Source organism: Orcinus orca, chromosome 15, assembly GCF_937001465.1.
Source record: "Orcinus orca chromosome 15, mOrcOrc1.1, whole genome shotgun sequence".
NCBI classification, from domain to species: domain Eukaryota; kingdom Metazoa; phylum Chordata; class Mammalia; order Artiodactyla; family Delphinidae; genus Orcinus; species Orcinus orca.
This window is the reverse complement of record NC_064573.1, coordinates 82,156,473-82,183,903: the sequence shown is the minus strand read 5'-3', so window position 1 is coordinate 82,183,903 and position 27,431 is coordinate 82,156,473. Positions and strand designations below refer to the sequence as shown.

The window sequence follows — 27,431 nt, the reverse complement described above, 5'->3', positions numbered from 1 at the left end:
CCCCGCCTCCTCCGGCCAGCTTTCCTCTCCTCCCTGGCCAGCTCCACCCCCGCTCCCCACGGCCAGGCTCCCCGCTCGCCACGGCCATTCCCCCGCTCCTCCCGGCCAGGCCCCCTCCCCGCTCCTCCCCACGGCCAGCACCCCGCTCCCCGGACGCGCGGCGGCGGCTGGACAGACGCGGAGCCGCGGTGTCAGAACAACCTTTAATCCCGCGCCCTACGGGACAAGCATCCGAAGCGCCTCCTCCGTCGAGTGGCCCTGGATCAGCTGGATCTGGATCTCCACAGTCAGGGGATCGGGACGGTAGTCGCTTTCGTACACTAAAACCAAAGATTTTCTTATTTCTGAAGAAATATGAAAGTGTGAATCCGGAGCGATGAGCGGGCTGGCAGTGCCGGACCATCCCGGGCCAGCTCACGACACGTCCCGGAAACGCAGATGTGACCTCCGCCGTCCCGAGGCCAGCACGGTTTCAGAATCAGATTCCGCCCTCGGGTCTTCACCGTAATAAGGAATAAAATTAAATCACATCTAACTAGATCATTTAACACGTCTCAGTTTGAATTACAAGATGAACTAGCTGCTTTTTCTTGGAACATCTTTTTCACTTGAAAGTACGCTGACAAAATATGGTTATTTCGACGTGAATATTTGTCAGATATTTTCTAAAAAAAGAATGAAGCCTGGCACTTCAGGGAAAACAACTGAAAGCATTTTGATAAATACATTTATAACATTTGAACTTTCAAGTAGAAACTAGAACTTTGTAACACTGTATCTGCCACCATGGACTTAACAGTTTTCCAATACTCAAAAGACTTTTCTGATGTTATGGTTGATGATAAAGAACGCGATTTTTGGATAATGGATAAAAAAAAAATGTGTCAACATTTGGAAGATCTGCATAACTCAGTGAACCAGTACTTTACCAATAACAATTGCCAGATGTTAACAATTGTGCATGGGTAAGATAGCCATTCAAAATGCAATGTTAAAAACAAAAAAGGCAATGTAGACCAATGGATTAATTTAACATAACTGATTATGAAAAAATTCATCCATATAGATTGTTTTCACACTGTAACAACCTTTAAAAAACTACTAGTTGTCAAGTCTCATGCAAAGAGGAATATCCACAGTTATTTAAAAGCCTATTAAAATATTTCCCTCTTTTCCAAGTAGATGTCCACGTGAGGTTAGATTTTCTTCATACACTTCAACTACAGCAACACATCACAGAGACTGACTGCAGAAGCAGTTATGCAAATATGGCTTCCTCAATTAAGCCAGACATTAAAGAAATTTGCAAAAATGTAAAAAAAAAAAAAAAAGTTTTGTTTAAAACCATTTTAACCCAAGGATTCAATCACAAATCTCATGTCCATATTTGTCTGGGTCTTCAATTCCAGTAGTGTTAAGTCCTTTGTTCTTTTTCAAAGTTGTTTTGGCTGTTCTAGATCCTTTGAATTTCTATATGAACTTGAGAATCAGCTTGCTGATTTCTACCAAAAAAAAAATGAAAAAAAAAAATCCCTCCAGGGTTATGATTGAGATTTTATTGACTGTAGATCAATCTGAGGAAAACCAACATCTTAACAATGTTGAATCTCCTGATTTATGTACATAGTATATATCTCCACCGATTTAGGTCTGGTTTCTCTCAGTAACATTTTATAGTTTTCAACATATAGAACTTCTATTGATAATGCTATTGTAAATGGTATTATTTAAAATTTGTGATATCTGATTGTTCATTGCTCATATATGGAAACATTTTTTGAATACTGACCCTGTATTCTGCAACCCTGTTAAACTCACTTATTAGTTTTAGAAGCTTTTCTAATATATGCATTTAGTGCAATAAATTTCTCTCTAAATACTGCTTTGTTATATCCTACTAATTTTGGCATTTTGTATTTTTATTTCCATTCAGTTCAAAATACTTTCTAATTTCCCTTTTGATTTCTTCTTTGACCCATAGCTTATTTAGAAGTGTGTTATTTAGTTTCTAAAAATTGGGGGATTTTGCAAATATTTTTCTGTTTAATTCCACTGTAGTCATAGAGGATACTTTATATGACTTGAATTCTTTTAAACTTATTGAGACTTGCTTTATGGCCCAGGTTATAGAATATCTCAGTTCTGTGTGCACTTAAAGAATGTGTGTGTGTGTGTGTGTGTGTGTGTGTGTGTGTGTGTGTGTGTGATTGGATGGAGTGCTCTGTAGCTGTCAGTTAGCTCAAGTTAATTGGCAGAGTGTGATTCAAGTCTTCTACATGCTTATTGATTTTTCTATTTGTTCTATCAATTACTTATTTGTGCTGAAATCTCTGAATATAATTTTGGATTTGTCTCTTTCTCCTTGTACTTCTATCAGCTTTTGTTTCATGTATTTTGAAACAATGATTAGGTGCATACACGCTAAGGACTGTTACATCCTCCCAATGAACTGACTCCTTTATTATGAAATGACCCTCTTTATCCCTGGTAATAGTCTTTGCTCTGAAATCTACTTTGTCTGATATTAATGCAGCTACTCCCATTTTCTTTTGATTAGTGTTAGCATGAATATCTTTTTCCATCCTTTTTATTTCTTATATTTTTGTATCTTTATATTTAAAGAGGGTTTCTGATAGGCGGATAGCTTGGTCTTACTTTTTTATCCAATCTGATCATCTCTGCCTTTTAACTGGGTGTTTAGACCATTTATATTTCATGTGACTCAATATAATTGGGTTTAAGTCTACCATCTTGCTGTTTTCTATTTATCCCATATGTTCTTTGTTTTTTCTGTTTCCACCTTCAGATTAACTGAATATTTTTATAATCCCTATTTTCTCTCCTTTGTTGGCTTATTAACTATAACCCTTTGTTGTGTTTGGTAATTGCAATCATTGTTGCTTTTGTTATGGTCATTCATTTACAATGCTTGGTGTCAGTTTATTTATCTCTTGTAAAAATAAAATACAGTGTGTGTGTGAAAAAATAAAAAAGGTACAGTTCAGGGGCTTTTAGTATATTTACGATGTTGTGCAACCATCACGGCTCATTTCAGAGCATTTTCGTCACCCCAAATGGAAAACCCGCACCCACTAAGCAGTCATGCCCCATTCCCTCCTTCCCCTGCCCCCAGGCAACCACTAATCTACTTTCTGTCTCTATGGATTTGACAATTCTCCACATTTCATATAAAATCGTTATGTGGTCTTTTGTGTCTGGCTTCTTTCCCTTAGCATTGAGTTTTCAAGGTTTATCTGTGGTTTAGGACATGTCAGTGCTTCAATCCTCTTTGTGACGGAATAATATCCCATTGTATGGATGGACCACATTTTGTTTATCCTTTCATCCGCTGATAGCCATTTGGGCTGTTTCCACTTTTTGGCTGTTCTGAATCGGGCTGCTGTGGACTTGCTTTAGACTTTTGCAGCAGTCTCCCAGCTGAGTGACCTGTCTCCTACCTCTCCCTCCAAGCCAGACAGTTCTAAAAATTAAATCTAGGGACTTCCCTGGTGGTCCAGTGGTAAAGAATCCGCCTTACAATGCAGGGGACACGGGTTTGATCCCTGGTCAGGGAACTAAGATCCCACATGCCACGGGGCAACTAAGCCCACGCGCCACAACTACTGAGCTTGCGCGCCTCAACTAGAGAGCCTGCCTGCTGCAAACTACAATGCCCACGTGCCCTGGAGCCTGCACGCCACAACTAGAGAGAAGCTCATGCACCTCAACGAAGATCCCGCATGACTCAACTAAGACCCGATGCAGCCAAAAATAAATAAAATAATAAATAAATCTTAAAAAAAATTAAATCTAAAACTTACCTATTTCAATGCTGCCACTGCCCATACAACAAGTCCAGGCTCCTTATAAGGGAGGGCTAACCAGGACCACCGCTGAGCCAGAAGGACCCTGGACACTCCCAACCCTGGGCCTCCCTACTCATTCCCTCCTGGCCCCTACCCCAGAATGCCTGTCCTGCCCATGTCATGACCGCAGCAGGGCTGCAGGGAAGACACAGGGTTTGTTCATCAGGGTAGACATGGCCCTCCCTCCCACCGGCTGGAAGATATGATTCTCCATCCTTCCATTCCTTTGGTCCCCAATCAGGCTGATCCCTCAGCAAGTCCTGCTATATTTGTGCCCTTCCCCAAATTCATATGTTGAAATCCCAGCCCCCAAAGGTGATGATATTAGGAGGCGGGGCCTTTGGAAGGCGGTTACATCATGAGGGCAGAGGGAGACCGCTGGTCCCTTCCGCCAGGTGAGGACCCAGGAAGAAGGCGCGAACCAGGAACAGGACTCTCACCTGACGCTGCTGACAACTTGGTCTTTGACTTCCTGGCCTCCAGAGCAGCTGGAAATAAATGTCTGTTGTTTACACGCCACCCACGCTGTGGAATTTCACAGCGACCTGAACGGACTAGGACTGGTCCTCAGTAAACACCCCCTGCCCTGTTACCATCATCGGTCTTACCATTTTTAGCTTTCTCACCCTTCTTCTTCTTTGAATCCTGAGAGGAAGAACCACAAAATAAGTTCCTTGCTGGAGTGGGGGGATGCTGGGGAAAGGGTGGGTGCTCTCACCCCCACCAGGGCCTCTCCTGGTCTCCTGGGGAGCAGCTGCCCGACCTGCCCGCTTGCCTGGCCCCTCGCACTCGAGAAGGCCGCCCACCATGCAGGTGACCCTTGCTGCGTCACCCCTCCAGCGCCCCCTCCTGTGGTTCTGGCCCCCTCCCCCTCCCCGCCTCCCCCTCCCTCCCACAGCCTGGCCAGGCTTCTGTGGGCAGGGGAGGCCAGGGGCACTGCTGTACCCTGTAAAGCGTCAGCCTGTCGGTCTCCAAGGTACGGACCACCCCGAAGTTGCACACGGTGGACACGAATGGCTCCCCAGAGAGCAGGGGCTCCAGGTCCACCGGGCCACTGCCCAGCACCCGGAGGACGGGCGGGTCCTGGCGCAGATCCTTACGAAGCTCCTTCTTCTTGCTCCCCTTCTGCTCCTGTGGGGAGAGGCTGGGCGAGTGGAAGCGGGGAGCAGGGGACCGAGGGAGCAGCCCCGCCCCCGGCCGCCCCACACAGAGGCACCTTGGCTGGTTCTTTCTCCCCTTTGCCTGCTTTGTCTTTCCCATCTTTTCCCTTCTTGTTTTTCTCTTCCTTGTCTTTCTCCTTCCCTTTCTTGTCCTTCTCTCCCTTTCCCTTCTTAGCAGCCGAGGGACTGTTGGGGGAAGGCGGCACCGCAGGCCAGGAGAGAATCTAGGGGACAGAAGCTGGGTTGGAGCTAGCCAGGATCTTTCTGGAAAGGCACCGAGACCCTGCCAACAAGGGAGCAGGGCTACAGATGCCCGACAGAAGAGCGGAACAGAGGAGAAGTGGTTCAGAGAAGTCAAAGACCACCCCTGGAGAATTCCAGCCTTCCACCTTCTCCTCCACGATGGTGACGGTGGTCCCTGAGAGCAGGAAGGCCTTGAGCCGCACCAGGTCCTTGAGCACGTGCTGCATCTCGTAGTTGCAGGGGATGACGTCAGACCAGGGCTTGCGGACTGTGCTAAAGAGAACTGTCCTTGGGGAGGGGAGATGGAGACATGGGGGCCATCACCCAGGGGGCTGTGCTGGGGACCAGGGACAAGGCTGGGAGGGCACTTTGAGAAGATGTGCACATGTGGGCACAGCGTGAGGCTGCGGGGTCAGGGAGGGCAGGGGACAGAGTAGAATGCAGAACGATAAACGCAGGTGTGGTCTGGGCCCTGTTCCCAGCCCGGTGAGCATCCTTACCCCGGGGATGGCCAGAGCCGGGGATCCAGGCGCGGCCGCAGCTTGGCCTGCTCTTCCGCAGAGTCCATGGGCCGCGGCAAGGGCGCTGAGGCGCCGGACTCCTCCAGCTCCCTGGACTGGGACTGGGAGGCCAGCCCAGACCCTACAGAGTCTTCAGCCTCTTTGATGGGCTCTTTGGGAATGTCCTCACCCAGCTGTTCCGTGCTGGGCAGGGGCTTGACGATCTGCCACAGAAGACACGAAAACACGTCCAGGGCCGCTGGCCTCAGAGCTCTCACCTGACACTATGCGAACGTGGTGTAAATGGGCACCAGTGTTTGATGGATGTGAAGCAAAGCAAACATGTGGACTTAGGAGGCAGGAAGTTATAAAAAAAATTACCAGTCCTGTTTTTTCCTGAAAGTTCTATGTTAACAGTAAAAATAGTAACAACTTCCACATGAGCTGGGGACCCTCGTATATTTTTGGTTCTTTTGGCCACGCCCTGCGGTACATGGGACCTTAGTTCCCCGACCGGGGATCGAACCCGCGCCGCCTGCAATGGAAGCGCAGTCTTAACCACTGGCCCGCCAGGGAAGTCCTGGCCCCAGGCATTTCTCCTAGTGGGATGACACCGTTGGGTTTTCTTGTGACAGGAAGGGAGCCAGGAGGTGTAGGGGCAGCTGGAGAACGTGGTGGGGAAGCCAGCAGCCTAGTCGCAAAACTCTGGGCTGCTCCCTTGTTATGTCCTTTGCTCCCATTTCAGGGGGGATGGGAAGGGGTGAACACAGTTGAGAATTACTCCAGCTGCAAGAAACAGGCTGAGCGGAAGCCAGTTTCCTGCTCAGAGTAGGGTATGAATTGGAAAGATCCACGTTAAGGGTTTTCCTGGGTCCCCAAAGCCGTTGTGCCTGCACAGGAGCCCCTGAGGACCCGAGAGCAGAGCCCCCACGGACACACCTCAGCCAGCACGCGGCCGTATTCATCTCCTTCGCCTTCCTCATCTTCCACAAACTCGTATGTTACATAATAGCTGTAAGTGATGAAAGGGCCTTGGGGCCCTGGTTCCAGGTCCAAGACCGAGGAGTCCAGAACCCCTCTGACATGTCCAACAGTCACCACTAACCGCGCCTCATGCGCCAGGAGATCTGCAGGGGGGAACGGGCAGGGGTGAGGGGAGCTGCGGGGAGGGACTGGGCAGGCAGACAGCAGGGGAGGGCAGGCGAGCTCAGCTCCTGCCTTCTTTCTTCCGAACAGGGCTGAGCCTCACTCTGCAGACTTGGGTTCGAATCCCAGCTCTACCAAGTTCAACACACCCGTGATTTGGGGTAAGTCTCTTTTGGGCAAGAGGCCACTCTTAAGCCTTGTTTTCCTGACGTGTAAAATGGGAATGGTAGTAGCCTCTTTGCAGGAGAGTTACAGATGGAGACTATGTTACCTTAGCCCGTGCTGGTACTCAGTAGGCGTAGCTATTTTTATCAATGTTTTGTCACCCTGACCTTGAGAAGGCTCTGGTGCAGCTTGTGCTGTGAGCCACAAGGGGGTGATCTCAAGCCACCACGGACGCCAAGAAACTAATTCAAAGAATGTTTCCCATTTGTCTAGGAAGGGAGGGGACTGTGGTGGTCCCAGCCTCCCTACCATTTCTGTCGCCAAATCTCAATCACGACGATCAAAATCTGGGAGAGAACTCTGACCAAGAAGGTGACCTACACCTGACCAGGGTCTGGGTCAGCCAGGGAGCTGGATGACAGACAGACACGTGCAGCCAGTAGGGTGATGGTCGGGCCAGCAGGTCCCCCTAGCCCCCCACCCTGCCCTGCACATCGGCTCCCTCACCCCCGCTGTGGCTGAGCCCACGGAACAGATGCTTCTCGCTGGGTGCCACGGTGATGTCGTCCAGCACGCAGAGGCCAGACAGGCCGTCGATGATGAAGCCCCGGTAGCAGGGCACCAGGGCCAGCGGGTTCCCCTGCAGCACGAGCAACCTCAGGCGCTGCAGCGTTTGGAGGCCGGACACCATGCCCTGCAGGTCCGTCAGGTCGTTGAAGCTCAGGTCCAGGGAGATGAGGTTGGGCCTGGAAGGTGAGTGGGACCGCCGGAAGTCAAGAGGCCAGGTAAGCAAAGGGGTGGGGACAGGTAGCTGTGATCTTGCCACGGTACCTGCATCCCCCAGCACCCCGAGTCCCTGATGGACAAGACCTGGGGCTGAGGACGGGATGGGAGGCTGTGCCCATGCTCGACTCTCAAGCCTTGTGCTGCCCTTGACCTGGGTTAGCCCCCCTGTTGGGAAGGGGTTCCTGGTTCTCCCAGTGGCCTCCCTCCTTACTGTGGCATAGAGGTGGCCGCCAACACATCCCGCCTCTACCGGACTTCTACGTATACAGACCTCTTCTCAGTTAACCGTCTATCTCCCATAGAGCCTAATACGGGGTTGTGCATCTAGAAGGCTCTCAGCAGAGAGGGACAAACTGGCGAGGAAGGTGGAGGGGAGCCTCTGAGCGGAGGAGCAGTGGGTGGGGGTAGGAGAGGTCGGTAAATAGGGGGGCCTGGGAAGAGGGTGCATGAGGCTCGAGGGGTCTAAAGCTGGAGGACGCTCTCCAGAGTCAGACCAGCGCATGACCACAGGAAGCCATCTGGTTCATTTCCTGGGGGACATGGGTGAAGAAGAACTGGCCGGTGAGGACAGAGGAGGTGCCCTGCACCCCGACCTGGAGGAGAGGGCCTTCCTGCTGCACAAAGCAGAAAGCAAATCAATTTCAGCCCTGAGAACAGAGGTGCAAAAACAAACAAACAGAACCCAAACCCACGAGGGGACTAGGCATCACACAATCCCGCCATCACGTGTGATGGCCTCCCAGCTGTGGAGTTCAGGAACTTCAACTCCCCTCCCTCCCCCCTCCCATCCTGCCCGCGACGTTGGCCAGCCAGTGACGAAAACACCGGAGAAGAACGTTTCATGCTGACCGGCACACAGATTCTACCCAATATCAGCCTCCTTCAAGAGAACTGGTGGAAACCTCAGCAAAATTGATTCGCAGGAAGTGAATCCTTTTAAATTCAAAACAGCAAAAGACGGAGGTTTCACACACGCATGTGTTGCTATGAAATCCATACTCAGCATGAAGCAGGTTACGTTACCGGAAGTCTGTTTTCCAAATCAAAACCCAGAACACTTAGAACTCTGTCCATGGTACGAGCCTGAACTCAGCTGTCACACGAAGTCCAAAGTGTATGTTTCCTTCCTGTGCTACACACCCTGACGGCTGAGGTCAGTGGAGGGAAGGGATCCGGAATTGTACACGGCCAAGGCTGTGAAGATGCAGCTTGGCCAAGAGTAGGGAAAGGGGAGGAAGGAGGAAATTAGGGTCAGAGAGACGGACCTTCCACGAGCACGTTCCCAGGAGGCCTGGGAAACAGGACAGCGATGTTGCCCTGCGCCTCGTGCCCCTTCTGGGCTGTGAAAAAAGGAACAGTCATGAACGTCAGCCCGGGGAAGTGCTGCCCAGGATGCTGAGCCCCAGGAATCCTCAGAGCTTCTCTGACAGGCCTCCCTGGCCCCGCTTCCCGATGGATTTTCACGGATGGTATCTGAGGCCCTGAGACTCCTCAGATCCGGCGTTTCAGTTTCCCACTGCTCACCCACCAAGAAGACAAGGTCTAACCGAGAGCTGTCTGTAGGGCAGCAGTTCTCAGCTGGGGGTGGTTTTGCCCCCCAGTGGACATGTGGTGCTGTCTGGAGACCTGCTGGCTGTCGCAGCTGGTGTGGGGTGGGTGCTACTGGCATCTGGTGGGTAGAGGCCAGGGGTTCTGCTCCACCTACAGCAGTGCCCAGGACGGCCCTCACAACCAAGAATTAGCTGGCCTGAGTGTCAACAGAAACCCTGAAGCAGAAGATCCCACTCATTCCCACTACCTCTTGGTGTCCTTCCCTGGGCCTCAGGGGGTTTTTTGTTTATTGGGTCAGAGAAATAAATCCTAGGTCCGGACTTAGCAGTCAACCAGGAGTTATTATAGAAAAGAGCAAAGCTGAGTTCTCCAAGTCACCAGCATAGAATGGCCCAAATCTAATGCTCGACCCCTCCCTCCCTCTTTCCACGTGGGGCTCCTGAGTTACCAGTAATCACTGGTGACGTATAGACTCTCCAGGGGGCCCAGAAGCTTGTTGTGACCCAACCCCAAGTGCTGGAGCCTTGGGGGCGGGTGGGTGCACAGACACTCCATGCTGGTCATCTTGTTGCCGTAGAGCTCCAGCACCTGCGATGCGGGTGGAAAGACAGCCCATGAGCCCAGACAAAACGGAACCCACTCCCTGCTTCCACCCTGGGCAACTCAGGAGAGGAATTACGAAGTACTCATGCCTCGTCTCCCTGTGCCCACCTGGACCCCCTTCTAAGAATCCTGGAAGAAAATATTCCCGCAGCAGGTGTCAGAAAGTTTCTTTTCAGATGAAAAGACAACCCTCAGAAAGGGAGAAAATATTTGCAAATGAAGCAACTGACGAAAGATTAATATCCAAAATATACAAACAGCTCATGCAGCTCAATATTTAAAAAAACCAATAACCCAATCAAAAAATGGGCGGGGCGGAAGACCTAAATAGACATTTCTCCAAAGTGAGCATACAGATGGCTAAGAGGCACAAGAAAAGATGCTCAACATCACTAATCATTAGAGAAATGCAAATCAAAACTACAGTGAGGTATCATCTCACACCGGTCAGAATGGCCATCATTTAAAAAAATCTACAAACAGGGCTTCCCTGGTGGCGCAGTGGTTAGAAATCCACCTGCCAATGCAGAGGACACAGGTTCGAGCCCTGGTCCTGGAAGATCCCACATGCCGTGGGGCAACTGGGCCTGTGTGACTCAGTTACTGGGCCTGCGCTCTAGAGCTCACGAGCCACAACTGCTGAGGCCCGTGCGCCTAGAGCCCGTGCTCCGCAAGAAGAGAGGCCGCCGCAACGAGAGGCCTGCGCACCGCAATGAAGAGCAGCCCCCACTCTCCACAACTAGAGAAAAACCCGCACGCAGCAACGAAGACCCAACACAGCCAAAAATAAATAAATTAAAAAAAAATCTACAAACAATAAATGCTGGAGAGGGTGGGGAGAAAAGGGAACCCTCTTGCACTGTTGGTGGGAATGTAAATTGATACAGCCACTATGGAGAACAGTATGGAGGTACCTTAAAAAACTAAAAATAGAATTACCATACAACCCAGCAATCCCAGTACTGGGCATATACCCTGAGAAAACCATAATTCAAAAAGACACATGCACCCCAATGTTCATTGAAGCACTATTTACAGTAGCCTGGACATGGAAGGAACCTAACTGTCCATCAACAGAGGAATGGATAAAGAAGATGTGGTACATATATACAATGGAATATTACTCAACCATAAAAAGAACGAAACTCGGTCATTTACGGAGACATGGATGGACCTAGAGAGTGTCATACAGAGTGAAGTAAGTCGGAAAGAGAAAAACAAATATCATATATTAATGCATATATGTGGAATCTAGAAAGATGGTATAGATGATCTTATTTGCAAAGCAGAAATAGACGCAGATGTAGAGAACAAATGTATGGCTACCAAGGGGGAAAGTGGGGGTGGTAGGAATTGGGAGATTGGGATTGACATATATACACTATTGATACTATGTATAAAATAGGTAACTACTGAGAACATACTGTAGAGCACAGGGAACTCTACTTAATGCACTGTGGTGACCTAAATGGGACCAAAATCCAAAAAAGAGGGGATATATGTATACATATAACTGATTCATTTTGCTGTACAGTAGAAACTAACACAACATTGTAAAGCAACTATACTGCAATAAAAATTAATCTTAAAAATTAAAAAAAAAGTTTCTTTTCCTGTTGTGAAGGAAACTTTAAAATATGGAGTGGAGGTGATGTCGGAGAGAGTGGGAAAGGAAACGAGTTAACACTTTTTAAAAATTTATTTATTTTTATTTTTGGCTGTGTTGGGTCTTCGTTGCTGCGCGTGGGCTTTCTCTAGTTGTGGCGAGCGGAGGCTACTCTTCATTGCGGTGCGCGGGCTTCTCATTGTGGTGGCTTCTCTTGTCGTGGAGCATGGGCTGTAGGCGCACAGGCTCAGTAGTTGCGGTGCACGGGCTTAGTTGCTCCGCGGCACGTGGGATCTTCCCGGGCCAGGGCTTGAACCTGTGTCCCCTGCATTGACAGGCAGATTCATAACCACTGCGCCACCAGGGAAGCCCCGAGTTAACATTTTTGCAATTTCTCGACTCATGACAGTTGTCTCTGGCAAAGCCAAAGGGCCCCTGGCTGGAATAGGGAATAAACCCGAAGATAACAGAGTTCTTGTATTTCTCCTCCAAGGCCTTACCCGCTTTCTTCTTGAGCCCAGTACTGAGCCATACTTCTGAGCCTCTTCTGCCACAAAATCTACTAGTCTCAGCATTTAATTTAAAATTGAGACCATTTTGATATGCTCAGCTGAAGACTCGTAATAAAGCCTGGCCTACCTCTTTTTGGGGCTTCCCTGGTGGCGCAGAGGTTGAGAGTCTGCCTGCCGATGCAGGGGACACGGGTTCGTGCCCCTGTCTGGGAGGATCCCACGTGCCGCAGAGCGGCTGGGCCCGTGAGCCATGGCCGCTGAGCCTGCGTGTCTGGAGCCTGTGCTCCACAACGGGAGAGGACGCAGCAGTGAGGGGCCCACGTACCGCAAAAAAAAAAAAAAAAAGAATCTGCCTGCGGATGCAGGGGACACGGGTTCGAGCCCTGGTCTGGGAAGATCCCACATGCCGTGGAACAACTAAGCCCGTGAGGCACAACTACTGAGCCTGTGCTCTAGAGGCCACGAGCCATAACTACTGAGCCAGCGTGCCACAACTACTGAAGCCCGTGCGCCTAGAGCCCGTGCTCCACAACAAGAGAAGCCACCACAATGAGAAGCCCACGCACCGCAACGAAGAGTAGCCCCCGCTCGCCACAACTAGAGAAAGCCCACGCGCAGCAGTGAAGACCCAACACAGCCAAAAATAAATAAATTTATTAAAAATAAAGTATTCTTAAAAAAAAAAGCCTGGCCTACCTCTTTTTAAAACTTTTCTATTGTGGTAAAATGTATATAATTTGCCATTTCAACCCTTTTTAAGTGGACAATTCAGCAGCATTAAGTACGTTCACTTAATGTACAACCATCATTACTATCCATTTCCAAAATTTTTCATTACTCAAACAGAAACTGTGTACCCATTAAGCTATAACTCCCCAATCCCTCCCCCTGGTAACCACTAATCTACTTTCTGTCTCTATGGATTTGCCTCTTCTAGATATTTCATGCAGTGCAATCATCTAATACGTGGCCTTTTGTGTCCGGCCTCCTTCACTCAGCATCATGTTTTCGAGGTCATCCATGTTGTACATATGTCATTCCTTTTTACGACGGTGTGGATAGACCACATTTTGCCGCTCCATTCATCTGCTGATAACAAGCGGGCTGTGTCCACCTGCTGGCTATTGTGAATAGCGCTGCTGTGAACACTGGCGTACAGGAATCTGTCTGATTCCTGCCTTGTATTCTTTGGGGTGTATACCTAGGAAGGGAATTGCTGGGTCACGTGGAAATTCTAGGTTTAACTTTTTGAGGGATCAGGCCTACCTCTCCAAAGCCTGAGGCTGGCCCTTAGCACAGTCACGATGGCCAAACCTTCTGTGGGGGGCGGGGGGCAGAGGAGGGGCAGGGCCTCTGGGCAGCATTGGCTCCAAGACCTGGAATGGAACCTGGGCTCCTTTACCTTGAGAGTTGGGGGCAGGTTGGTGGTGTCAATCTCCTTGATTTGATTAGCACTCAGCACCAACTCTTCAAGCTTCACAAATTTCAGGAGGTCCTTGTCCACCAGGCTCACCTGGAAGGGAGGAAAGGGAGCACAGAGCTCCAGTGCGTGAGGCAGCACTGGAGTGAGGACGGCAATGGCACGTGCATCTGCAGAGAGTGACCGCCCCACACCCCAAACCCTTTCTTCTCTTGCACGCCTTTCCTGCCAGGATTCGAGTGCCTCGGCCGCCGCGGTGGCCTGTCACCTCTCAACCCTCACCCCTCCTCTGACTGTAGGTGTTGGACAACTTCCAGCTCATGTCCTGTGTCCCTTGTTGGACTGTCAGCTCCTGAAGCCAGGAAGCCCATCTTCTCCGCTGTCCACCCCAGAGCCACAGTGAATCCTATGGTCTTAAGGAATCATTCTAGTTCACACCCAGCAGGGTCAGACCAGAAGCTTCAGGGGTCTGTCTGTGAATCCTCAGCTGACTTTGGCTTCAAGGACACTAGGGGCCCTTCCCGGCTGGGCCTGCCTTCTCCGGGGTAACAGACTAGGCCAGCTCGCCAGGATTGTTGGCCCTGCTCTGTGGACAAGCTGGTGAGATTAATCAGGGGAGGGCAGAGCTAGGTCTTACCACCAAGGCCTGTAAGGGGAATGGCCCCCCCAACACCAACCCTGTACCTGGTGTTCGCCCCCAGTGCTCACCTGCTTGTCCACCACCCGTAGCGACCTGAAGTAGGTGTAGAAGAAGCTGTCTTTGAGCATCAGGGGATTCTGGATGGCCAGCTCTCTCAGAAAACGGTCCTCAGCGCTGGAGCCCTCCAGCAGGGCCCAGGGTGAGTGGGGGCTGCAGACCAGGCCCAGCAGGGCATCCACCGTCTCCTCCCCGGGGCCCACAGCGTCCTCCTCTCGGGGGATCAGCTCCCGCCATGCTCGGTAAGTTTGAGGAAGAAAGCGCGACTTATTCTGCAGAGGTGGAGGCAGAGAATTTCTCTCGTTATGACTCAGCCCCTCTCAAGGACTCAAAACTCTCAAAACGGAATCGATTGTTAAACAGGACAATCAGGGAGAGTTTAGAAGCCAGGAGGTGCAAAAGGCAATCTGTGGGCTGTAACGAGCCAAGGAAAGGTTTTTGAAGAACAGGCGGCAAAGCCTGCAAAGGTAAATTCAGAACCTTTAGATGCCATAAGTGGAGGATGAAAGATTTCGGTCCTGGAGTTTACTCTCTCCCACTCCTTCCTCTTGAGAGACATCTATCTATGAAACCCCCAAGTTCAGCACAATGCCAGGCACATAGTAGGTGCCCAATCCATGTTTGTTGTTGAAACAAATAAATTAGTTCCTTGATTGGTATCTCAGTTTTCTCTTCTATAAAACTGGACACCAGCCGACAAGAGTAGGTGGGGCCCCAGCTTCCCACCAAGTCCCCGGGAACCCTTCAGGACTCAAGACTTCCGGGCACACCTGGGAAGCCCCGGGTTCTCAATGTCATGCTCCTTGTGCACTTAGGTGATGAGGATGGCCCCTGTGGCCACAGCACAGCAGGGTCCTAACTGCAAGCCTTGCTCTCAGGATGAGCTTTTCACCCCAAAGGAGCCCCGTGTTTTTAAGACAGCCAGTCGCCTGCCCCAGATCCGCCTGATGCGCTCAGGATGGGGTCCTGCTCTGGTGGTGATGGTGGGGGGGGGGGTCCCTGCCCTCCACCCTGCGTCAGCGCCCACAGGCCCCGGGGGGCCTATCCCGTCCACCCCTGCAGTGTCCCTGTTCCCACAATCCATCCCCATCCCCCCACCACCCCGGTCAGGACGCTCCCTAAACGCCCAGACGCAAACATCCTCTCAGGTTTCTCGAGACCAGCCAACTCCTGGGGCTGGCGGCCCGCTCAGCACCCGGGGCCAGCACCACCCCGACCCCGCTCTCCGCCCCTAGGCCCCGGCCTGGCCCCTGGTCAGTCCCCTCCGTCCCCCAGAGCTCCGAGCCCCTCCTCCAGCCGCCCCGCCAGCGCCCGCACCCAGCTGCCCGTGCCGCACGGGAACTCGTGCAGACACAACTTCCGCAGGTGCTCCCGGACCGCGGCGCTCACTGTCAGGGCGGGCGGCTCCATGATCGCGCGTTCTCCACGCCACCCGGTTGCTAGGCAACCGCCAGGACGCGCGCGTGCGCCAGGGCCGGGCGCGTGCTCCAGCAAGCGGGGGCGCGCGCCCGCGCCGGCCCTCGTGAAACCCACTTCCTCCCCTTGCGGGCGAAATTTTCCCCAGCCGGGAATCTGAGACCCCGACTCAGCCCCACGTTCGCTGGGTTAAAAATACACTTCCCCACCACAGCCTGGGGGTTATAGCCTTGGGGGCCCCCAGCAGGTATTGAGCGCTTCCCAGTTGTTAATCTGTTTCTATTTCTACTCCGAACCCCCTCGGAATAAAGTGTTAATTCTCATCCCTGTTTGGCAGAACTGGAGAGGAGAAATGAGCCCACGGCCCAATAATCTGAACACTCTCATCAGTGGATTCTAAGGTGGATTTCTTTAATCCCTGAGTTAGGGGTTTTAATCACTGCCCAACTATACAACCCGTTTAGCACCAAGGCCCCATTTCAGACTCGTCCAATCTCATTCATCTCTCCATCCTCCCAGCACCTAGCCCACTGCCCGACATTCTAGGGACTCCTGGGCACCGGTTCGTGAAATTAATGGGGTAAGATGATTCTGGTGCCTATAATTTGGAAAGGCAACTTCTTGATTGCGATCTAATTTACATAACTAAAATTCACCCGTTTAAAGTGTACAATTCTGTGGTTTTTTGTATATTCACAGGGCCACTATATTCATAGTGCAGCTGTCACTGTAATCTAATTTTCAACGTTTTCCTCACCCCAAAAGGAAGCACCACCCATTAGCAGTCAAGCCCCACGCCCCCATTGGCCCAGTCCCTGTCAACCACCAATATGCTTTCTTTCTCTGTAGTTGCATCTTCTAGATATTTCATGTAAGTGGAGTGACACAGTATTTGTCCTTCCATGACTGGCTTCTTTCACAGCATAATGGTTTCAAGGTTCATCTGTGTTGTAGCATGTGTCAGTGCTGCATTCCTTCTTATGGCTGAATAATTTTCTATATATGGGTAGCAGGCATTTTGTTTATCCATTCATCAGTTGATGGACATTTGAGTTGTTTCCACTTTTTGACTCTTACGAACAATGCTGCTGTGAACATTTGTGTACAAGTTTGGTATAAACATATGTTTTCATTTCTCTTAGGTAGATACCTAGGAATGAAATTGCTGGGTCATATGGTAACTCTATGTTTAACTTTTTTTTTTTTTCTTTGGCTGCATTGGATCTTCGTTGCTGCGCACGGGCGTTCTCTAGATGCAAGCAGAGGCTACTCTTCGTCGCGATGCTCAGGCTTCTCCGGTGGCTTCTCTTGTTGTGGAGCACAGGCTCTAGGCGCACAGGCTTCAGTAGTTGTGTCACGCAGGCTCAATAGTTGTGGCTCGGGGGCTCTAGAGCGCAGGCTCAGTAGTTGTGGCACACGGCCTTAGTTCCTCCGCGGCATGTGGGATCTTCCCAGACCGGGGATGGAATCTGCGTCCCCTGCATTGGCGGGTGGATTCTGAACCGCTGCACCACCAGGGAAGCCCTATGTTTAACATTTTGAGGAACTGCCAAAGTGTTTTACACAGAAACCGCACCATTTTACATTTCTACCAGCAATATACGGGGGTTCCAATTTTTTCATATCCTCACCAACACTGATTATTTTATGTTTACAAAAACTATAGCCATCTTAATAGGTGTGAAGTGGTAGCTCATTGTGGGTTTTATTTGCAGTTACCTGATGCCTGACTAATGATGTTGAACAGCTTTTCATGTGCTTATTGGCCACTTGTGTATCTTCTCTGGAGAAATGTCTATTCGAATACTTTGGTCATTTTTAAATTGGGTTGAGTTTTTATATATTCTGGATACTAGCCCCCTGTCTTGTCCATGATTTTCTCCCGTTCTGTGGCTTGTCTTTCACTTTCTTGGTAGTGTCCCTTGACAAACAAAAGTGTTTAACTTCGATGAGATGTAATTTATGTTTTTTCTTGGTTGCTTGTGCTTTTTGTGTCATTTTAAGAAACAACTGCCTAGGAACTTCCCTGGTGGTCCAGTGGCAAAGACTCTGCGCTCCCAATGCAGGGGTCCCGGGTTCGATCCCTGGTCAGGGAACTAGATCCCGCATGCTGCACTGAAGATTGCACGCTGCAACTAAGACCCAGTGCAGCCAAATAAATAAATATTTTAAAAAATAGTAAGAAGAAACCACTGCCTAACCCATAAAATTGAGTTTTGAGCATCCTTTATACATTCTGCTCACAACTCCTTTGTCAGATTTGCGTTCGGTAAACATTTTCCTCCTAGTCTAGGCTTGTCTTTTCATCCTCTTAACAGGGTGTTTAGAAGAGAAAAAATTTTTTTAATTTTGAGGAAGTTCAATTTGTTGATTGTGATCCTTTCAAAACCACCCACTCTTGTGGACATCTGTCATTCTTTTTGACTGTCCTATATTAGAACACCTTTACTGCTATGAGAAAAAATTTCCAAAACTGGGAAATAAGACAAAAAGGGATCCACACGTCATTTTAAAGAATAAAACCAGTATCCAAGAATCTACAGTGATATAAACACATCAAAGAGATGAACCAGGGAGGACTCCTGGGGTTTTGGTAACACAACTGGGTGGTTTTAGTTTTTCCTCAGTTCCAAAATCACCACAGTATGGCTTCTGCCCCCCCAACAATTTATTCAAACTCCCCTAGCAAAGTTCCCAGTGACCTCATATTCTCAAACCTAGTGTATCTCTTCAGCCTTTATCTTATCTGACCTCTCCGCAGCTTTTGCTGGTGCCAATCGTTTCCTCCTTCTTGAAAACCACTTCTCATCTTGTTCCATGACCACATGTTTTTCTAGTACATTTCTTTCCCTCTTGAGGATGTCTCCTTGGTGTTTTAGACTAAATCCTCTTCCTGTACCTGTTCCGTTAATGAAGGTGTGCCCCAGGGCTCCACACTTGACTTACACAACTCACACTGGTCCTCTCTTGTAGGCTTCTAGTTTTATCAACACAATATACAGGTGGCACCCAAATGGATGTCTCTGATTCCTTCCTTCCAGCTCCATATCCAGATGTCCAGTGGCCTGCTGTACATCTTCACCTGAGGGTTCCACAACACTTCCACCTCCCCATGTCAATGACTGAATTCTTCACAGCACCCGAGCCCTGTAATCCTCTCTCAGTTTTGAGCAACACCATCTATTTAGTTGCCCAAACAAGAGACCTGGAAGTCGTCCTCAATTCCTCCCTTTCCATTCTCCCTAGATCCAACCAATCACCTCCTAAACACTGGATTCTACCTCTTACAGGTTTCAGCAATCTGTCCACACATCTTCATCTCCACTCTCACTATTACCCTGGTTTAGATCCTGGTCTTTGGCTATGTCGAGTGTGAGGTCCAGGTGATATCCATTGGGCAGTTGGACATTTAGATCTGAAGGAGAGAGACATTAAAGTGTGAGGAACAGACCAAGCGTGGGGCCCCTGGAGGCATGTCCATTAAAGGGCCAAGCAGGAAGATGATTCAGCCTCAGAAGGCACTGTCTGAGGCTGATATCCAAAACATATCAGGAGGGGACCTCCCTGGTGGTACAGAGGTTAAGACTCCCTGCTCCCAATGCAGGGGGCCCAGGTTCGATCCCTGGTCAGGGAACTAGATCCCACATGCCACAACTAAAAGATCCTGCATGCCACAACTAAATACCTGGTGTAGCCAAATAAATAAATAAACATTTAAAAAAATATATATATATATACATCAGGATAACGTCACGAAAGGAGAGGGGAAAAAAAGTTTTCAAGGAGGAAGTAGTTGGCATTATTGCATACCATGAAGGGATTAAGTCAAACAAAGGCTGAAAAGAACCCAGTAACATTGACAATATGAGGTCACTAGAGACTATACCGTTTCTCACAAATACCATAAATTTACCAGTTTAAGACCACAAAGTTACTGTCCTACAGTTTCTGTAGGTCAGGAGTCCAGCAGGGTGTAACTAGATTCTATTCTCTCCTTGGGGTCTTACCAGGCTAACGTCAAGGTGTCAGCTGGGGCTGCAGTTCTCACCTGGGACCCAGGGACCTCTTCCAAACTCACGGGTTGTTGGCCAAATTCAGTTTCTTCCCCTGCTTTCCACCTGGCCCCCTCCATCTTCAAGCCAGCAATGGCAGTTGAGTCTTTCTCATGCTTTGAGTCCCTCTCACTTCTTCTTCCTTCCTCTTTGTTTTTAAGGCTCATGTGACAATATTGGACCCACCTGGTAGTCAACCTATCTTAAGGTCAACTGATTAGTAACCTGAGTTACATCTGCAAAGTCCCCTCTGCCGTGTAATGTAACATAATTGTGGGAGTAAACACCAGAGGGTGAAAGTCATGGGGCCAAAATTTTACCTACTGTGGACTTTTCTAGAGGGTTTTGAATTATTGGGATGAAAACCATACTGTGGCAGTTTGGGAAGTGAGGTAAAAATGAGTCTAGATCTCTCTGTCAAGAAGCTTGGATAAGAAGAGGCAAGAGACGGCAACGACTAGAGGGGGACTTGGGTTAAGGGTGGAAGGGGGTTGCTGGCTGTCTCTTCCGTTGTGCACTGGGTTCTATGAACCACCCAGGTCCGACCTCATCTCTGAGCTCTTGACTTTTATCCAATGGCTGGCTTGACATTAAATAGATGCCCAGTGGGCATCTCGAACTCAAGTCATTCCAAACAGGACTCTTGATTTCTCATCTCCAGACTTTTCCCCCATGGCACATTAACCACTCACCTGCTTTATCAAAATCCCAGGAGTCACCCTTGAGTCCTCTCTTCAGTTCATCTCCACACCAGTCCACCAGCCAGTTCTGTAGACTCCATCTTCATCCACTCCACCCTAATCCAAGCCACCATCATCTCTCTCCTAGACTGCTTCATAACCTTCTAACTGGTTCCTCTGCTTCCATCTTGGATCACACAATCCATTCTCCGCTCAGCAGCCTACACCTTTCTCACCCTTTAAAGTACACCAGAGCCTATATTTTCCCAGCTACAGCCATGCAGTGGTGCCTTATCACACTTGGAAGTAAACCCAAGTTCTTTAAAGCCCTCTGTGACCTGGCCTCTGCCCAGCTCTCCACCACCCTCTCCTTCTCTCACTTCACTCCAGCTACCATGACCTGCTTCCCACTCTCAGACACATCAAGCTCATTGTTGCACTAGGGTCTCCCCTGCTTGGAACACTCTTTCCCCAGATCTTCCCACAGCAGGCTCCTTCTCATCTTTCAGGTCTCAGCTTCAATGGTATCTCATCTGAGAGACTTTTCCTGATCCCCTGACTTAGAGTGTGTCACCCATCACGCTCTATCTCATCCCTTGTTTTATGTGTATGGCTCTTTTCATTACCTGTTACATTCTTGTTTATTAATGGTGTTTGTTGTCTGCTCCTTGTCCACTAGAACACCAGCTTCCTGAAGGCAAAGACCTTGTCTAACTTTTTTGCCATCATTTCTGAGACCCGAGAAGAGTATCTGGTCAAAGTTGGCACTCAAACTACGAATAAGTGATTTCAACAAATAACTCTGGAGCATGGATTCTGGTTCTAGGCCTACAGTTGCAAAGACACCATGGAGAATCCAATGATGTTCAAGGCCAAGCAGAGTGGAGATGAAGGCTTTGACTAACCACATCCACGGTGGTTGTCAGGGCCTTCCCCATGTTCTGGCACGGCACGCTTCAGAAATTTCCAGAGATAATACATTTTACAAACTTCGTGCCAGCTTTACGCCTACATGTGCTCACCATGACCCTCCCCAGAAATTCCCTGTGGAGCACTGACCCTCAACTCCGGTTAGTCACATGTTCCTTGGGGGCTGTGCCTGTCAACCCCGGGACTTCTAGTCAAATCAACAAGCTCCTTCCAAGAAGAAATGGCGAAGACGTGTATGCCTTCCTGTGTGTGCCTGTGTGTATCTGTACTGAATCAGGCGTCTGCCCACCTTGAGGGTAACCTCAGCATTTCCTTCCAGCCCTGCTTTCACCCAGCCTTGGGTGGCAGACTTTTGAAAGTGTTTTCTGGGAAAAAGCTGAGTAATGATTTTGCCATGGGTGGGACAGTGATCTTCCTCGCCATTGGCCCTTTATATAGCTCCTGAAGACCACGGCGAGCACATCTGGCTCCAGGGGCTGTTGCTGAAGCAGCCTCGCTCTCTCCCGCCACGGTCTCCCACGCAGGTACCACAGGGTGCCGCGGCCGCGGGGCACAGTTGGATCTCACCAGACATAGAGGAAGACTGGAGGGGCTCAGCCACTGCTCAACAACGGCTTGAGCGCTTGAAGCCAGTGGGGGCGGGGGGGGCTGGGGTGTGTGGCCTCTGCTCCTCCCGGCATCACCCTCTTTCTCCAGGATCTGCCAGGTTTGCCCTGTTCCTGCTGTGCCGTTCGGGAGCCTTGCTGTCCTCCCATACGGCACCCTATGTGCTAGGACCAGATAAACAACAATCTATAATCAAGGAATTACGGTCCTCGTTTGAGAAACTCTTGAATGACTACGTAAGTGCCCTCGAGATTTCTTTTCTAAGCCATTTCTTTAAAATGCCTTCCATTGCCCCCAGAAGAAGCCTACTCTTTTCAGACCAGAAGCTAGGGCTGTGGATACACCAGGAAGGATTGGGAACAACTGGACAGGCTAGGATGGAATTTGTATGAGGGTGTGAGGTCAGAGGCAGAGATTAGCCCGGACAGCCCCAAACGCAACAATTTCTCACGCACTGCGGCTTTAGTAGGCTGTTCATCCCTAACATATTCAGTCTGCAGTAATAGTAGATGATTTTCCCTCCCACAGCACATCCCTAGAGATGGGCCATCTCCCCCACCTATTCAGCAGCCCCCCAAGGAGCGGCCAACGCCAGCCTAAGCTGAAAACGATAGCCCACGAATGCAGGATGTTAAAATGCTTGTGTGGGTCACAAAGAGTGTCTCTTACAGCAGATCAGGGCTGTTCACAAACTAGGTGTCTTATGTGCGTGCTACTTTATCTAATTAGGACACAGGCGGCTTCTAGCAGAGGCTCTGCTGAGCCTGACCCACGGTTGGGAAAGTATGAGGCTGAATAAATATAAATGCTCTTTCAGTTTCTCAGGGTCGTGGTCAAGACCGAAGCTCTTAGGCAGCTTTGACTAGACAAACAGATAACAACATGTGGAAACGTTTCGTGAAATTGGCCTCGCTCTTCCCTTCCATTCTGGCATTTAAAGCTTAGCCTTGGCTTCTACAGACACAAAGGCGGAGGTTGTTAGCTCAGGTGACCAGGCAGCTCAGGCTGATGAGGTGCTTCTAGTCCTTAGGAAGAGGGATGGGAGAGGGCGTGTTTTGGAGTCCATAGGGCGTTTGGATAAACTCTCCCTGGCATCTTGGAGGCCTTTCCAGAGAAGCATGAATCCCCCTCTGTGAGCGGGAGATATAATGACTTTAACACAGAGTCACAAAGAGCAACGAGCGGCATGGAAACCCAGGTGCTTTCCTCTTCCCCACCTCTCTGAGACTGCACACAAGGCTGTGCAGTCCTTGGCCAGATGGGGCAGAGGAGGTGGGTGGGGCAGAGGAGGTGGGTGGGGCAGAGGAGGTGGGTGGGGCAGCGGTTATTAGCACAGGCTTTGGAATTGCTGCCTAATGTGGGTTGGAGTCTTGCTGTGCCACCTGATCTTGCACCAGCTTCACAAACAAACCGAGCTTCAATTTCTTCTGGGGATGGGGAGAGTGACGGTCACAGCCTCGCAGGGTTGTAGCCCCGACTAGATGAGCTGGTGAGGGGAAAGCACTGCCCAGGCCCTTCACAGAGGAGGCATTCAGGCCTTAGTTGTCGGGATTTCTGGCTGTTTTGCAAAACTAATGCTCACCCACTTTCCCTCCTCCTCACACAGCAGCAGGAAGAGAGCGGAGTGCCGGAATCCAGCCAGTACCAGATGCCGTGTTTCACTCTGAACCCCCAACTGCCATACAACATCGACAGCTCAGCCACCTTGCCTTATTGCAGAGCGATCAAACCACTTTTCGATAACAAAGCTCAAGTTGTTGCCCTCATAGACCATCTCAGTAAACTCGAGTTTCGACATGAACCAGAAACAAAAGTTTCTGTGCCCACAGATAGCTTTAAATGTAAAAGCTTCATCGTGTCTATTTTTAAAAAGTTTTCAGGGCTTCCCTGGTGGCGCAGTGGTTGAGAGTCCGCCTGCCGATGCAGGGGACGCAGGTTCGTGCCCCCGTCCGGGAGGATCCCACATGCCGCGGAGCGGCTGGGCCCGTGAGCCATGGCCGCTGAGCCTGCGCGTCCAGAGCCTGTGCTCCGCAACGGGAGAGGCCACAACAGTGAGAGGCCCGCGTACCGCAAATAAAAAAAAAAAAAAAAAAAAGTTTTCAGAGTGCCTGATCTGTTTAAATCATTGAACACTGGAGCCCAGTAGGTCATTTAAAGCCATCTGGTTGAACCTGGTCCTTTTGGAATGGCAGAAATGCGTGAAGCCTTAAAAAAAAAAAAAAAAAGAGTGACAGCTAAGTGTGAGAATTCTGCTGTGAGTTATTAAGTAAATTATTCTAATTATAATCTCAATGAAGCCTCGAAATTGCCAGTCCTGGGAGGACTGAGATATAAATGTATGAGCTACCTTGAAAAAGATTCCAAGTTATGTCATTGTTATTTATAGAATGTTTTTCGTCTGAAGACTTAAATCTTATTATACTCTTGGGATGGCAGGAGGTGGCAGCTATGTTAATTTATTGATATTTATCATATTGAGATTGTTAATGGTCCTTGGAGGAGCGCTTGGAAACTATTTAATAAATGATATTGATTTTTCTCATACTCTGTTTTGCATTTTGTGTGTGGGTGAAAACTGGTGACTGGGAATCCAGGCAGGTAGTGTTCGGCTAAGGGGGCTTGGGACGTGTTGTAGAAACAGCCACTCTCTGTCACTGCTATTTCTCCTCATCGGACAGGCTTAGTGCAAAGAATATTAATTCTAGCAGCAATAACCTTTCACTGGGCATTTTCTTGCCAGGGCTTGTAAGTTCCACTCTTGTCCTCTTTGTATAGGGGGGAAACCGAGGCAAGAAGTCATTTCTGTCACTTGTCCAAGGCCACATGGCTGTTAAGTGGCGGCACCCAGATTCAAGGCTACTCTTCACCACTCTGCCAAACTCTGTCCCTCCCTGGGCAGCAACTAGGTCTTTGAGGCACTTAATACCATGCCTGGCACAGAGCAATCATTCATGTGTCTGGTACTGCCTGATACCCCACTGGATTTCCGGTGCCTCTGCTCCTGCAAAGGTCTGTTCCATCATTTCACTAGTAACTTCATAGCCAGGGCCAAGGACTGAATCATTTGAAGAGATGAGTCCACGGCTGTTAACGGTTCTGAGAGATCATCTGGACCGACGGTTCTCCAAGTGTCCTCTCTGGGTCAACAGCATCACCAGGCAACACGTTAGAAATGCAAATCCTTGGGCCCCACCCCAGACCTACTGCATCCGACACTTTGGGGGTGCAGCCGGCAACCTGCGCTTGAACGAAACCGCCAGGTGATTCACATGCACGCTCCAGCCTGAGAACCACTGATCCTGAGTTGACCAGCACCTTCATCTTCACCTTAACTGGGAGGAAACTGAAGCCCAGAGAGACAGTATGATTTGCCCAAGTTCTTGTGTGAGGGGCACGAGGTTAGGACTCCGAGATATGCAGTCCAGCCTTGGTTTCTTCTCATTCTCACTTTTGTGGGCATTTCTGTTTTCTTTTTCTTTTTCGGCCATGCCACACAGCTTGCAGGATCTTAGTACACTGACCAAGGACTGGACTCGGGCCACGGCAGTGAAAGCACCGAGTCCTAACTACCGGACCACCAGGGAAGCCCCTCTTGTGGGTATTTCTACTCCAGACCCACACCAGGCTTGTGAAGCCCCCGAATGTCCCAGCCCCCAGTGACACTGTTTTGGTCAATCCTTCCACAAACACCCACTGTGGTTGGCTGGACATCTATCGTTCTTTTTGACTGTCCTATATTGGAACACCTTTACTATTATTAGAAAAATTATCCCAAAGAGGGAAATGAGGCAGAAAGATGAGCATATGTCCTCCCAAAGAATAAAACTAACATCTACTACTCTGTAGTGATATAAATAAATGAATAGAAGAAAAGGAAAAAATGCTCCTTACAGAATTCTAGTTGATAAACATAGAAATGAGGAAAATCACCATGAAGCACCACAGCAGTAATTGCCGCAGACAAGACACACAGACGAAAGCCGAAATTAATGGGGGAAATGGAGGAGAAACAGGAAATTTGCACAGCCCCCCAATATTTACTAATTATTGGGGTGGTTTTACCTTGCGTCCACGAATTCTTTGATATGCCCCCTCCAGGAGGTGCAGCTGGACACCACTCCCCTTGACAGTAGGCTGGACGGTGGCTTGCTTCTCAAGCACAGAGTAGGGAAGCAAAAGACAGCGACTCAGCGGCGGAGACACGGCTGACACCTCCCTGAGCAAGGGGGCAAGGTCAACACCACCTGTAGTGACATAAACACCTCCAGTCAGGGTGTCGGGTGCTCCCGATACATCATGATGGGAAGGGCACCCCCTCACCTCTGTGGGACTCTTCCCCCAAATCCACAAGCCCAGCGTCCTCCTGAGAAGATATCAGACACACCCAAATTGTGGGATAATCTGCAGAAACCCTGACCAGTCCTCTTCAAAAGGGTCAGGGTCAGGAAGATCGAGGAAGACAGAGAAATGATCACAGAGTGGAGACCAAGGGGACATGATCATTGGATGCAATCTTGGAGGGGATTTGAAAAAGATATTAGTGAAAAAACTGGTGGAAAAACCCAAATTAAGCCTGTACTAGTGTTAATTTCTTAGTTTTGATAGATGTGGCTGGGTTATGTAAGACTTCACGTTTAGGAGAAACTGGAGAAGGGTGTATGGGAACTCTGTACTATCTATAACTTTGCTGTATTTCTAAATTTATTTCAAAATAAAACATTTAAAAAAAAAATCCAGGGGACTTCCCTGGTGGCGCAGTGGTTAAGAATCCACCTGCCAATGAAGTGGACAAGGGTTCAATCCCTGGTCCGGGAAGATCCCACACGCCGCGGAGCAACTAAGCCCGTGGGCCACAACTACTGAGCCTGTGCTCTAGAGCCTGCGAGACACAACTACTGAGCCTGCACACTCTAGGGCCCAAGTGCCACAACTACTGAGCCTGCGTGCTGCAACTACTGAAGACCTCGCGCCTAGAGCCCGTGCTCCACAACAAGAGAAGCCACCGCAATGAGAAGCCCACACACCGCAACGAAGAGTAGCCCCCGCTCGCCGCAACTAGAGAAAGCCTGCGTGCAGCAATGAAGACTCAATGCAGCCAAAAATTTAAAAATTAAAAAAAAAAAAATCAAGTGCCGCTGACTCACAGAGAAGAGGAAAACAAGTAATCAAGGGTCACAGAGAAGAAAACACGAATATGATAATAGGACTTACTTTTTTCAGGGGGAACTTTTTGAGACCGAGCTCAAACTTTAGAGCTAAAACTTGCTCAATTTATAAAGGAAGAGTCAGGAACATAAAGCTGTAAGAAAAACACTTTTAAGCAAGGTCATATTCTTATTCTGGAGATTTAAAACACGAGAGGAAAAATCAAAAGGAAATAGACAAGGCAACGGATAACGAGAGAGAGAAGAGAGGAGGAGGAGAGGGGAGAGGAGAAAGAAATGCTTCAATGTGAAAACAAGAAATCAAACAGCCCGTAAATGTGAAACTCG

At 49.3% G+C, this 27,431-nt stretch overlaps 1 protein-coding gene across 6 annotated transcripts; it reads right to left on the bottom strand.

Annotated features, from left to right (window-relative positions):
* Positions 1 to 202: 202 nt before the first annotated feature.
* LRRC43 (leucine rich repeat containing 43) lies at positions 203 to 26,569 on the bottom strand. 6 transcript variants are annotated; one of them, XM_049698102.1, is made up of 13 exons: positions 26,002 to 26,569; positions 14,267 to 14,527; positions 13,541 to 13,651; positions 9,866 to 10,005; positions 7,588 to 7,826; positions 6,709 to 6,896; positions 5,770 to 5,993; positions 5,416 to 5,557; positions 5,083 to 5,250; positions 4,812 to 4,997; positions 4,475 to 4,511; positions 4,307 to 4,354; positions 203 to 320 (listed from the first exon to the last, which is right to left on the bottom strand). In XM_049698102.1, exons 2-13 carry the CDS (start codon positions 14,324 to 14,326, stop codon positions 217 to 219), a joined length of 1,647 nt encoding a protein of 548 aa, XP_049554059.1. In that variant the 5' UTR covers positions 14,327 to 14,527; positions 26,002 to 26,569; the 3' UTR covers positions 203 to 216. The 6 variants fall into 6 exon arrangements, with proteins under 6 accessions (XP_049554059.1, XP_049554058.1, XP_033296762.1 ...); XM_049698101.1 differs by lacking the exon at positions 26,002 to 26,569 and adding an exon at positions 15,573 to 15,706; XM_033440871.2 differs by lacking the exon at positions 26,002 to 26,569 and adding an exon at positions 15,573 to 15,706 and having other exon boundaries at positions 5,416 to 5,542.
* Positions 26,570 to 27,431: the final 862 nt, after the last annotated feature.